Consider the following 15,000-nt stretch of genomic DNA (forward strand, 5'->3'; position numbering starts at 1 on the left):
TTAAATAAATGCTTTCTTCCTAAGGAATAAGTGGATATGCCCTCACATTCTGCTAGCACTAACTCTTTTCGATACAAGTGCTACGTAGTGCCCTGTCCAATTATTCTTTATATCCCTTAGCTTCTTTCCATTACGGAATTGCTTTTCTACAACACCAGTTATTTACTTAAAGACTTCTCGGTTTCTGTAACTATCTTCTGCTCCACCTTGCCAATGCTAGTTTTGAATATACAGTAATCCCTCCTCCATCGCGGGAGTTGCGTTCCAGAACCTCCCGCGAAAGGTGAAAATCCGCAAAGTAGAAACCATATGTTTATATAGTTCTTTTTATATATTTTAAGCCCTTATAAACTCTCCCACACTATTATAAACATTTCCCGCACAATTATACAGCATAAACCCTTTGTATTTTCTTAGATATTAGGTAAGATTCGTTGAAATTATGTATGTAAACACAGTTTATATACAGTAAAACCTAAATATTATTTTAAAGATATCGAGCGTCTCCGATATCACATATGTTACAGCCATTACGACAGACAGGCCACCAGCAATAAATACGTACAATGCAAGAAAAATTGTATACAGTAAAATGTGTGTACAGTGACACTAAACTATGAACATGTAATAAGTACTGTACGTAGATAATTAATTATGGTTACTCACCAACAATGACACGACGACTTGTCCGATAACGATGAGTTTAATTTTACTGCACAACAAAGGATAGCGTTACAGCTCTTCTAAAGGAGCCTCTTCAGGCGACTGTGTAGCACCGCCGTTGTTCTTCTTCCAGCACTCTTCAATCCAAATCCTTAAAGCAGGTTCCATCCAGTCTACTGTCTTATCACGTCCACTTGCAACTCGTTTTGCACCCTGGTTAAAGGACACTGCGGCCATAGATCTTATATGCTTTTCCTCCTTTTTAAATAAAAAGAATCGTGGACTCATTGATACCGTAATGGTGTCCTGCAGCGGTGTAGCTGTTCCCTTCCTTCAACATATCCAAAACTTTTACCTTTTCTGCAATCATTTGCATCTTCTGTTGGCGCTTGGACACGGCCCCTGAAGCAGTAGCAGGAGCACGTTAATGCTGAATGAGTGAGATGAGACTTCCTGGTTAATGCAGCACTCCGTCGCTGAGCCAATCAGCACACAGGAACTTAACTGTGTGCTCTGATTAGGTAGCTTCTCAGTCATCCGCCAATAGCGTCCCTTGTATGAAATCAACTGGGCAAACCAACTGAGGAAGCATGAACCAGAAGTAAAAAGACCCATTGTCCACAGAAACCCGTGAAGCAGCGAAAAATCCGCGTTATATATTTAGATATGCTTACATATAAAATCCGCGATAGAGTGAAGCCGCGGAAGTCGAAGCACGATATAGCGAGGGATTACTGTAAATAACAAGTACCTCCATACGCTTCTCCCAAGCAGCTATCTTTGCTCCTGTGCAGGCAAAAAAAAAGAGCAAAAACCCTTCTAATATATTTGACTATATATTTTACTATATTTTAACTATTGTTTTTAGGTATTTTCTTCATTTGTAAAGATGATAATTTATATTTTTCCACAGTTTAACAAATCCCAGTTATGTTGGCATATGTATCTTGAAAAGTATGCTTTTATCTGTAACTACAAATAAAGCCCAGGAGAAAGTTATTTAAATTTAAAAACTGGGATAAAACAAACTTTTCTAAAATGTTATGATTGTGGTGTGGACTGTGAAGATCCATACCCAGTGCCCTTTTTAAGTAGATTTTCTGTTCTTGGAGAAGTTTGAGCTATTCTGAAAGACATGGAAACAGCTGGAATCCATTACACGTTAACCATGAGATGTGCTGACCTTGACTTCTCCATAAGTGCGATATTAACATTCTTAGCTGTGTCTGATCTGTTATTTCTTTTTCATGGATCTGTTAAGTATTTCCTAACATCATTCTGTCTACTTTTCAATTCACTGGTACAGATGAGAATAATTAATTTCACACTGCTATTGAGGCAAAGTAAAAACTTGTAAAAACATGTTCATCAATAGCTTTGTGACTTGCATGAAGCCAAATCTGTACTATTTGCAACATTTTTAAAGTAAAATGATGATTCAGCAGACTTCTACTAATATTTAAAATAAATCAGTGAGTATAGTAATCAAATCACACATGTGCATTGTGTGCAAATACAGAAATCTATGTATGTTCTTGGTACCAAGCAGAAATAAATCTCTTTGTAAACCTAATATATATCAAGAAAAAAAACTATGCCACATGAGAATTTTTAACATGAACATTGTATGAAATATAGGGGAGAAATTCCACAAAATAACAGTTACACAATTTTGAAGATATTTCGTCTATCAGTAAAAATAACATAATAATGCTGATTAAATTTGTTAATAATAAACAGAAACAGACAGAAGAATCTACAGATATATATAGTATGTCATTGTGGACAGAACATGTACAGTATCTTATTTTACACAACTGGAATGATAATGTAAAGGAAGATTACAAGATACTTCCATTTATTACAAAGTGTTACATATCAACAAATTATCAGAGCTAATGAAGTGGGTCCTATTGAATTACAAGTACAATTTCATTTATTAAATTAAATAAGTTCAGTAGATTGATGTATAGAGCTTTAAGTCCTTGATTGTTACCCATTAATAGAAAGCCAAGTCAATGTACATTTATACTTAATTTTGTTAAATGTATATTACTTATTTTTGTGTAATTTCTTACAGGGGTTGACAAATCTGTATGAAAAAAGCAATCAAACTGACTTTAAAGAAGAATTGCCCGAAATGTATCTTAAACTAATGGAATTTTATGAGAGGTGAGATATACTTTTTTTTACTCTGTTGAAAAAAGTAAAGGCTTTGCTTAAACTAAATTCATTTTTTGCCAATATATACTTTATATAGTAAAGATGAGCAGCAGTACTGAATATGTGAAAATATCTAGTTTGTGATTGTCTGAAGTAATAATTGTCTCATTAAAGGATTTCAGAAAAAAGTCTTAAAATATATACCATATACATTGAAAAACATTTGTCTCAATTGGTTTATTTTGTTATGAATTGAATATCCTGTAAAACTAAGAGGAAAAAAAATTAAAAATGACTTAGAGCTGTTCACCCTTATAATAATATAAAGAAATATTGTCCCTACTTGAATATTTCATATTATTACTGGCTAGAGTGAAAACAGTCAAAATGGTAGGAATCATGATGTAATCTGATGGCTGTGGGCAATAAAAGAGCCCTAGCAGCACCTCTTTAGCATAGTGTGGTAGAGTGAGCTATGTAATGGTCTAGAATTTTGCCATCATTTCTCCTTGCTGAAAGTGTCTCTAGTGACCCAAGGATCAGTCCTGTTATAGCAGCTGGTCTTCTGGGTTATTTTTTTCAGACATTTGGCAGTTTACAGCATAAAACAATACTTGGTCACAGTAGAGTGAAAGAACATAATCATTAGGAGCTGAATCTTCTCAAAAGGATGAGCTTTCCCTGTGTGTTTTGGCAGAAATTGTCAGATGGCTTGTTCCTGAATATTGGTTTATGTATTTGCTAATGCAAAGAGTTTGAGATATTGGTGTTACTAGGGTTTTCAAGCACATGGGACCTAAGCCATGATTCTTTATAAATCCATCATCATGGTCTGTAAACATTTTATTATTATGATTTATCAAATCTTTCTACCTCTTGTTTTGTGGGAGGTTATTTTTGTGAAAGTGATTACTTACTTGATGGTGAGATGTTCCACCTAAAATATAATGGGAAATGTCAGCCACATATACTTAGTGACCATTTCATTAGGCACACCATTCTAAAATCTATGTTGTTCTCTCATTTATGCTTAAAAGATGGCTGAACATGTCGCTCTACAAGGTTTTAAAACAGAGTTGCTGCCCCAGGTCAGCTTGACAATACATCTTAATTGACCATGTGGCGAACTTATTCTCTGAATAACTTATTCCATCATATACCTAGATGTAATGTATTGAAATCTAGTGACTGACAGAACTTTTGCCTTGTGGTCAATTCACTAACATTTCCCTAAAACCATTCTAGAACTTTGTTGCACTTCTGGTCTGTACCATTATTCTGTTTTAAATGCCTTTTCTGCTTAGCAATACATTGCTGCTAAAAACAAATGTGCACAGTAGACAATGATGTTCAGATGACATTAACATATGCAATACCTTTACTTCTATTAAGGAATGCAATTTATGCCACTTTAATACCCCATGCCAAAATTCTGCATCCATCATTTGTATTGTTGCTGCCTTGCATAATGGATTTCTGAACTCTTGGGCTTCCTGTCATATGCAGCTCCTCCTATCATTGAGCATCCATAGAATTTGGAATTCAACCTAAGCAACTATGTACCAATCATGCTCCATTTGTTTTCCCTGGCAAACTAGAACTATACCTTCTTGTTTTTATGTAATAGTCATGAAAATTGGTGGATTTAATGGCCACCATAGCATGTTTGTAACAAAATATGATGAGTAGACGCTCCTGATAAACGTCTACTGATACTACTGCTGTACTTATTTTGTTAGATAACTGAAGCTTTTGTTCTAGTTTAAGTACTATTTGCCTTAATTGACCCATTTCATTAGCACTCTGTTCATAATCTCAGCAATTTACATAATAAGCATGATTTAGTGAGTGTCCCAATCTTAGTACATCTGTGCTGCTGCACAAAACACTTAACACGTTGCTGCTCTTTTTATATTTATGCTTTTGTTGATGACCACTATCATGCATTATTCAGAGCAACTTAAATCATTAATCTTCCATGTTTTAATTAATATGCACAATTCACAACTAACATTTTTAAAAAGCTGTGGGATTAATAAAGTTATCTATCTATCTATCTATCTATCTATCTATCTATCTATCTATCTATCTATCTATCTATCTATCTATCTATCTATCTATCTATCTATCTATCTATCTATCTATCTATCTATCTATCTATCTATCGGGCAAAGTGGTTAGGTTTGCTGTTAGGTTTCCTCCTGCTTGGACTGTGCTGTCCAAGACAGTTACACTACTTCCTAACAAATCAGTGGTTGACGTTTTTATTTTGTGCTTTCCATGAGGTAGGACTTTTAATCTGCTCAATAATTTTGTGGTTAATCTGTTTAGCACAGAGAAGCAAAAATGGTATGAAGTATGCAAGAAATTGGTGGAACTCTATTATCAAAAGCAAAAACATCTGGAGGTAAGAAATTTAATAGTGTAATTTTCTGTGAGGTAAATTAAGTAATCTTTATAGTAAATAGTTTTTATTTATGTAACTAGGTGCTGTAGTGTTTTAGAGTCAACATCTTAATAAAATTTTTGGCTTAAAGATCACAATGTAAAATGTAAAACACAAGCCAATCAAAAAATCATTCCAATACAATATTTCTGAAAGAAAATTACGGTGCCTCAAATCGTCATCAGCACTTAAAGCTCCATCTCTTCCCATGTGAGCAAAAGGCCTAGCAATCTTACATTATTTTAGAACATTCATAATTTCTTGCCATATTAAAAACAAAATAATTGCACCTTTTCCTTGTAAAGAAAATACGTTTTTTTTCTCATATTAAATAATATAAAACATCTTTCCCATTGAGGTATGTGGGATGTGTTAAAAGATATATTCAGTGTTTCTTCACAATCATGGTATACCTATATGTTAGTTTGCTACATGAATGTGTGATCTCAAATAAAGCATTTTTTTAATAAATAGTGTTGCAAATCTATGTATACCTTGAATGTGAATAAATTGCTTTGACTTGCAAAATACCAAATTTATCTTTTAACATCCATAGCCTTATTCATTATTCTTCATCTTTCCTCAGATTAAGGTTCTGGATATTAATGATATGTGATATATTTACTCCAGGTTGCAAGAGCATGGAATAAGCTAATTAAGTTAAAACAAGAAGAAAATGTGGAGAAAGAGGAGCTTTACCAACTGTGGATACAAATGATAAAGCTATTGGGTGATGGCCAAGAAAGCCAGGACAATGAGATACAGCAGCAAGTGAGTTTCACATTTGTATATCTTATAAAATAACTAAGTAATATTGTCAATGTTGTTTTTAATTTTATTAGGTATATGTATTAATAGTATAATCACTGCAAGAAGAAGAACAGTAAACAAAAACCCTTCCAGCATTTTTCTTTTTCAGTGCAATACTCTTTAGTTGTTGTGTTCTTTATTTAAATGGATATATTTCCTGATATTTAAAGTTTAAAATTATAAGCAGTTTTTAAAAGTGTGTTAGGATATGGAGTCTCATCCATCATCTGTACCAGAGAGGAGAAATCTCCCCAAAGCTGGCTACATTTTGTCAAAGTTGAAGTTTCTATTTATTCTTGGTTCACTGGAACAAACTCTGCTCTGTATGCTTTGTTTCATTTTATGTGACCGAGTTTCTTGAGATAAGCATACCTGAGAGTCTCCTCAGACGTTTTAACACTCGTAGTCCATTTGCTTTGTTCCAAATGAGGGGATTATTCAATATTTTGTTTTTAAAATTCCATTTATTTTGGTTGCATTTCACAGTTCAAACTTTCAAGTGAACTAACCATATCAATAAATATCCCATCAGTGTGTTGTGGACTTCATTCATTGGATAGAAACTTTTTTGCACAGGAAAAAAATATTATTGAGGGTTGACAACATTTGTGTTTGTGCTCTGCCACATTTTCCATAATGATTTGGTTTATTTACCAAACACGGTTCTATGAGCAAAATACCTATTATCAAATAACTGGAAAAGTACAATGCATGGTATGAAAAGAACACGTTTCAAATGAGCAAGTGTACACATGAAGCCAAGCTCTGCTGAATGGATACAGTGATGTGCTTTAGTTTAATGACAGCAGTTGTGTCAGGTGAGTTTCATTTAACTGTATTGTGTTGCATATTTACTCCCCAGTAGCTAGCATGTGAATGTAACCTCAATTTAGTTGATCTCCGATCACATGTCTAATGTCTTAACTCCTACATGTGTTTTTTAATAATGTTCATATTGATGTGTAACATTTGCTAAATATGTCAAAGTTAGTGTGTCCACATCACAGCACGAAAAGCAACTTCAATGGCGTAAGACTAGGTTGGGGGCTTAATAGTCAGTCTCACAGGTCACTGCTCTGTGTTTCTTGCCACTTCTGTGTTTTTTGATGGACACGATCTCAACTCAATCTACACCTTTTTGTTCCAACAACATTTTCAACTGTTGTACGATCATACGTGAAGGAGATGTATTACGTTCTTGATCAGGCACAAGGCTTTTTCTGATTGACATGTAATTGTGCACATTGTTTTATGTGAGTTGTGTATCGTTTGTACCTATGTGCATATTTATGTTTACGTTTTTATTGTTTTTAATGCTCCATGTTAGCTTTAGATTGATTATGCAGTGAATGAATTCCCTAACTACCAATTACCAACACTTACAGACCACAGCATGCACAGTTTCAGCCACAATGCACAGTATATCCTGTAGTTGGATTAGTCTTTTGTTAGATCACATTCATACCTAATGAGATCCACTCCAGGGTTTGCTTGGTACCACATCAAGACCATCCTTTCCAAAGGTTCTTGGTCTGTTTGTTTTGGTCCCCAACTGAGTGTGACTGGCATGTTCACATCTATCTAAACCTCTCCAAATGAGCTAGGTGTGAAAAGCTTTTTGACTCTACATTTGTTACTGCTTCAGCTAATAAACTATTTTTGCTAGGAAAATAAATTCTTACATTTTTTAACACTGTTCATTAGAGATGCTGAATTAGTGTTTATTTTTGAGCATAAGGTGTTAACTACTGTATCCTTTTAACATTAGCAGTTCGGTTGACATTTTTCATAGGTAATCAACTAGACAGGGGACTAATGTACTTATGAGGATTTATAATCATTGAAACCTCCATTAATCATTGAATGACATTGTGCAAAGAATCATTATTCATGCATCTTAAAAATGAAACTTTTACATAAGCCTATATGAAATGCTGTTTCTACAATTAATAAAAGTTGCTTACTGAACATTTAAGCATAAGAGGAAATACATATTATATAGTTATTCTTTCTTTTCTCAGTATAGCAGCTTTCTTTTTACAGAATCTTACAGTTACTTTGAGATGTTTGCCTGAAGAAGGGGCCTACGTTGCCTCGAAAGCTTGTATATTGTAATCTTTTTAGTTAAGACAATAAACTGTGTCATTTTGTTTGACTTCTCATTACAGCGATAGTTACAAGGTAAGGTTTTCAGGTCAGTGGTAAGACCAGTAATGATGCATGGAGCTGAGACATAGGAAGTAAAGGGACCACAAGAGAAGAAGAAAGTTGTGGCAGAAATGAGAATGTTGAGATGGATGTGTAGAGACATATCTAAGAAAGTACAGGAATGTAGTTAGAAGTGATATGAACATGTGATGAGGATAGACAGTGAATATTTGGGCAAAAGAGTGATGGGAATGGAATTACACGGAAAGAGAAAACAAAGGAGGTCAATGTGGAGGGGGGTTGATAAAGTAAAAGAAGATCTTAAGGAATAGGGCGTGACTGATAAGGCGGTACAAAAGTTGTTTATGTGGGTAGGGAAGACTGTAACATTAAGATATCTTAGTTTAATTTGTTGCAGTAAAAATAAAGACATTTATATGCATTTCATTCAACACTGATGAATGACCCTAGTATCCCGAGAGCCCCTTTGATTAAAAACAGCTGGGGAGGTAATAATGTAATTAATCAATTAAACATTTTTGAATATTTCCTAACTTTAGAGTGGGATGGTAATAAAAAAGATGGTGCTAAACTCCTAAGACTCAAGAAACCCAAGTATGATTCTTGCCTCAGTTGCTGTTTGTGTGGAGTTTACATATTCTCCTTGTGTTCTCCTTGCATTTTTTTGGGAATACTGCTTTTCTGCCATATACAGTATAAAAGGTTTTCATGCGAGATTAACTGGTTACTCAAATATGGCCAAGACTCGAATTTATCTGAAATTGCTGTACACTGTGGTAGAAATTGTACATTTTTTACCCTGTTACTACTTATACAGTATAATGTTAAACTGTAAAAGTAAAAAAAAACTAAGTTTATAAAATGAAGAAAATAAATTGTGACAGTGCCATTATAGAACCTAGGAAGGAAAAGAAAATTGTAAAAACTTGGTAATAATCAATTGAAGCAATCACGATTAAATAAAAAGCAACATGGACAGCCTCAACAGGAGCTCTATCAAGAGTATGCCATGTTAAAATAATTAGCCTTTAGCCAATGGGTGGAGATTTTATGTTATTGGCACGTAGATAGTTCCACAGATTGTTCGCTGTATAGCTAAAGTCTCTTACCTTATTTATTAGTTTTACTTATCATGGAAATTCTAAACAGGCCTTCATTTTGAGACTGCAGTGCCAAATCTTGCAGACAATCGATAAGTTTTGCAAAGTTAGGGACTAAACCATTAATAAATATATATGTAAGAATGCCAGTTTTCAAATTTGCTCTAACCTTATTTAGAAGCCAGTAAAATGATCTAACAACTGGAGAAGTTGTTACATCTTTGTCCCCATTTTTTGAATTATTGGTAGAGTAGTAAGTGGATAATTTGAACAGTCTGTCCATGAAGCATTATAGTGGTTAAAGGTGCTTGAAACTAAATGAATGAAATAGATTTTCAATATTCCGTGCTTTTTTATTGAGTTTGCATGTCCAACCCATGTTGGCTTGAGTTCTTCTAGGGCCTGTTCCTAAAGAGTTTGGAAGCTCTTATATGACAGTGTGTAAATGCACTTTGGATTTGTTATTGATTATGCAATGTGATGACTTGGGAGTATTGCCCACTGGCCCAGCATTATTGCTAATTGATGTTTAGTTTGTCATGTTCTTAAACAGTCTTTTTTTGGTAGGAAAATAATGTCTTAAATTTAACACTGTTGGTTAGAGATGCTGAATTAGTGTTTATTCTTGAACTTAAGGTGTTAACTACTGTATTTCTTACTTTGATCAGTTGCTAGGAGCATTTGAAAATGCCTTGAATTTAACATTCAAAATTCCAAGTGAAAACCATCAAAGACTTTCCACAGAGTACATTACGTACTTATCAAAGGTAAGTTGACGTTTTATTCATTATAAATTTGTCATGGATCACTTGACCATGAAAGTATTTTGTGGTGGTAGTGGTGGTGAGCTACGAAGGGTGTTTGATTAGCCAACATGTACCAAGATTTTTTCCCTCCCTCTTCTTGGTACAATAGAGATATTGTGGCATGTAAATAGTAGTACAGGATTCACTGGTGACTTTTCTCTGCAACAGTTACATAAACCGTAGAGACGTTCCGATCAGGTTTTTTAAGATTATTACAGATCACCATTTCATGTTACTTGATCAGTTGACTCTCCATACCTTTTTTTTCCTTTTACTTTTATCCCTTTAAATAATGTTTTACATTAAGCTCCTGCAAAACCAGACTCATAGAAGCCTTGTATCCTATATTAATGTGCATTTTTATAATTAAACTATAGACCACAGGGGCTTTTGTTAACAAAATTAAATTCTGTAGGCTTATTGTCCTATGACCATAAAAATAATAAAATTTCCTTAAAATACATAAAAATAAAATTGTGCCAAAATATTTATCCATAATACATATGGCATAAAAGAAAATATGCTTCTCATAATTAAAAGCTGTCATTTTTTTTTTTTTTGTTATGTTCCTATATGAAACCAGGCTTCTTAAAAAAAGTAGTTTCCACCATTTCTCTAACAACAAAAAAAGTGTATACACTCACACAATCAATTATTTGCTATTGGCAAGTAAATACTGCTTAAATGTATATATGCCTGCACATTTAAGTTTTAATCGTTAATTGTACTACAGCTTTATATATATATATATATATATATATATATATATATATATATATATATATACTGTGTATATATATACATATACACAGGTGTGTTTTCGGTTAGATATTCATAATTCTTGAGGTGTAATTATAATATGGATTATTATGGATTACCATTTTAATAATGCAGAACTTATTTCTTAGTAAAACCTGTGCTTTATGAAACACACCAACAAATAATAGTTTGTAAAAAGTACAAATCTTTTACAAAGCCACAAATATATCAAATCTTCATACATTTTTATCAAAAAGACACAAGACTAACATGCTTAACAGGTTTATAAGTAAAACAACAATATTTATTTATATAGCAGATTTTCATACAAATAATGTAGCTTAAAGTGCTTTACATGATGAAGAAAGAGAAAAAAAACAAAATATATAAGAATTAAAATTAGGGAACACTAATTAACATAGAATAAAAGTAAGGTCCAATGGCCAGGGAGGACAGAAAAAACAAAAAAAAATCTCCAGATGGCTGGAGAAAAAAATAATATCTGCAGGGGTTCCAGGACACAAGACCGCCCAACCCCCTCTATGCATTGTACCTAACATAAATGATCTCAATCAGTCCTCATTGTATTCAGAATTCTCATGGAAGAATTTGATGATGACGGTCATGGGGACTTCTGGCCTTTAATCCATCAATGTAGGGACATCACGGTGCTTTGATTAGGTGGTGGTGGCGCAGATTGTCACCACAGAAATCCGGAAAACAACAGAAGAGAAAGTAGGGGTTAGTACGATTTTTAGAGCCAACATGAATAATAATGATAATTAATTGAATATGTAAGCATCAGGATTAAACTAAAATGATGCTATGAGAAAGACATGTTAAAATAATGAGTTTTTAGCAGTGTTTTAAAGTGCTCTACTGTATTAGCCTGGCGGATTTCTATTGGTAAACTATTCCAGATTTTAGGTGCATAACAGCAGAAGGCCGCCTCACCACTTCTTTTAAGTTTAGCTCCTGGAATTCCAAGCAGACACTCATTTGAAGATCTAAGGTTACGATTTGGTGTGTAAGACATTCCAAAATATAAGATGGAGTGAGATTATTTAAGGCTTTGTAAACCATAAGCAGTATCTTAAAGTCAATTCTAAATGACATGGGTAACCAATGTAGTGAAATCAAAACTGGAGAAATGTGCTCGGATTTTCTTTTCCTAGTTAAGATTCTAGCAGCTGCATTCTGCACTCGTTGCAGTCGATTGATGTCTTTTTTGGGTAGTCCAGAGAGGAGTGCGTTACAGTAATCTAGTCCACTGAAAACAAAAGGGTGAACGCGGATTTTATATGTAAGCATATTAAAATATATATCGCGGATTTTTTGCTGGTTCACGGATTTCTGAGGACAATGGGTCTTTTAATTTCTGGTACATGCTTCCTCAGTTGGTTTGCCCAGTTGATTTCATACAAGGGACGCTATTGGCAGATGGCTGAGAAGCTACCCAACTTACTTTCTCTCTCTCTCTCTCTCTCTTGCGCTTTCTCTGATCCTGACGTAGGGGGTGTGAGCAGGGGGGCTGTTCGCACACCTAGACGATACGGACGCTCGTCTAAAAATGCTGAAAGAGTTGCTACCTTCTGTTTGCAGCTGCTTCGTGAAGCGACATGCTGCACGGTGCTTCGCATACTTAAAAGCTCAAAGGGCACGTATTGATTTTTGACTGTTTGTTTTCCTCTGTCTCTGTCTCTCTCTCTCTCTCTCCCTGCTCCTGACGAAGGGGGTGTGAGCTGCCGCCTTCAACAGCTTTGTACTGGCGGTGCTTCGCATACTTAAAAGCAAAACAGCCCTATTGATTTGTTTGGTTTTCTCTCACTTTCTGACATTCAGTGCTCCTGACGCACACTCCTTTGAAAAGGAAGGTATGTTTGCATTCTTTTAATTGTGAGACAGAACTGTCATCTCTGTCTTGCATGGAGCACAGTTTAAACTTTTGAAAAAGAGACAAATGTTTGTTTGCAGTGTTTGAATAACGTTCCTGTCTCTCTATAACCTCCTGTGTTTCTGCGCAAATCTGTGACCCAAGCATGACAATATAAAAATAACCATATAAACATATGGTTTCTACTTCGCGGATTTTCTTATTTCGCGGGTGGCTCTGGAACGCAACCCCCGCGATGGAGGAGGGATTACTGTATAGAATATCTGTCAGTCCACCTTTTGTGTCATTTGCAAATGTAAACAGCTTTCTATTCATAGGTAAATTTTTATTTTGATCATTTATATAAATTTTAAACAGTAACAGCCCCAGCAATTAATCTTAAGGGAGCCCACTTTTAATATTACCTAATTCAGAAAGTTTCCATTGTACCAAATCCTGGTGCTTTCTTTTTTCAGTCCATTTTTTTTATTAATTTGCTTGCTGTGCTTTAAATTGTCACATCCTACAGTTTGATAACTATAATGACATATTTTTGGTTCATCCTCATAAAGTTCTTCCACCTCAGTAACACACATCTTCCATTTTGAAACCTTTGTTGACTGTTTATTAAACCACCAATGATAATGGTAAGTTGGAAATTTAAAGTATTGACCTTCTTCCAGCTTTATGTGAGACATAAAACCTTAGAAAGTTGCTCAGCTTGCTACTTTGTGATCCGACTTTTATGCTGTCGGGTATTTTGTTTCACTTCTGCTTATACTGGCTAGTGGAGTGATCACATGGTAACTCAAACCAAAACCCACACTAAGCCAGAAGCTGTCTGTAAATGTGCAAAATTGAAGAGAAAACAAATATGAAAAATAAAATCACAAATTCCCAAGGAAGCCACTTTCAGGCATACACAGATATCAAGGACTACCCTGTCATCAGCAACTAGCCAGTAACTGGGGACTTTGAAACACTTTAAATACATCTTTTCACAAATTAAAATAGATAATAAAACATATTTTTACAAAATGTGCACAGTATCAAAATATTCATAATGATGTACATCCTTTTACATTTAGCTTTCCAGTTTATGATGCCACTTACTGTACCAGTTTAAAAATAAAATGTATAACAGCTTCTGTCTGCAGGATCTGTCGAAATAGGAATGTGTTACTGCAGTTACAGTAATCCCTCGCTATATTGCGCTTCGCCCTTCGCGGCATCACTCCATCGCGGATTTTATATGTAAGCATATTTAAATATATATCGCGGATTTTTCGCTGCTTCGCGGGTTTTTGAGGACAATGGGTCTTTTAATTTCTGGTACATGCTTCCTCAGTTGGTTTGCCCAGTTGATTTCATACAAGGGACGCTATTGGCAGATGGCTGAGAAGCTACCCAACTTACTTTTCTTTCTCTCTCTCTTGCGCTGACTATCTGTGATCCTGACGTAGGGGATGTAAGCAGGGGGGCTGTTCGCACACCTAGACGATAGGGACGCTCGTCTAAAAATGCTGAAAGATTATCTTCACTTTGCTACCTTCTGTGTGCAGCTTTTAAGTATGCTGCACGGTGCTTCGCATACTTAAAAGCTCAAAGTGCACGTATTGATTTTTTTATCTGTCTCCTCTCTCTCTGTCTCTTCCTGCTCCTGACGGAGGGGGTGTGAGCTGCCGCCTTCAACAGCTTTGTGTCGCAGAGCTTCGCATACTTAAAAGCAAACAGCCCTATTGATTTATTTGCTCCTTTGAAGAGGAAGATATGTTTGCATTCTTTTAATTGTGAGACTGAACTGTCATCTCTGTCTTGTCATGGAGCACAGTTTAAACTTTTGAAAAAGAGACAAATGTTTGTTTGCAATGTTTAAATAACGTTCCTGTCTCTCTACAACCTCCTGTGTTTCTGCGCAAATCTGTGACCCAAGCATGACAATATAAAAATAACCATGTAAAAATATGGTTTCTACTTCGCGGATTTTCTTATTTCGCGGGTGGCTCTGGAACGCAACCCCCGCGATGGAGGAGGGATTACTGTACTCGTTTAATCCACAATCGGTCCATGTCTGCCAGCAATTTACAAAAATCTGTTATGCAACTAGAGTGCAAGAAAGGGTGAATTATGTAGAGATGTGTGCATAGCAAACAAGCTAATGTAGCTTTCTGAAATTATTTTGTTTCCTTACAACATTACGTCTGTTGAACA

The 15,000-nt window shown here is 34.9% G+C and overlaps 1 protein-coding gene across 1 annotated transcript in view; it reads left to right on the plus strand.

Moving 5' to 3' along the window:
* skic3 (SKI3 subunit of superkiller complex) overlaps window positions 1-15,000 on the plus strand; it is a 228,287-nt gene that overhangs the window by 27,778 nt on the left and 185,509 nt on the right. The window contains exons 4-7 of the mRNA XM_028804761.2: window positions 2,744-2,835; window positions 5,158-5,233; window positions 5,903-6,043; window positions 10,020-10,118. Of these exons, the coding sequence (XP_028660594.2) occupies window positions 2,744-2,835; window positions 5,158-5,233; window positions 5,903-6,043; window positions 10,020-10,118 (408 nt within the window). The remainder of the gene's footprint in view (window positions 1-2,743; window positions 2,836-5,157; window positions 5,234-5,902; window positions 6,044-10,019; window positions 10,119-15,000) is intronic.

The sequence above is a fragment of the Erpetoichthys calabaricus genome, chromosome 7 (assembly GCF_900747795.2).
Source record: "Erpetoichthys calabaricus chromosome 7, fErpCal1.3, whole genome shotgun sequence".
NCBI classification, from domain to species: domain Eukaryota; kingdom Metazoa; phylum Chordata; class Cladistia; order Polypteriformes; family Polypteridae; genus Erpetoichthys; species Erpetoichthys calabaricus.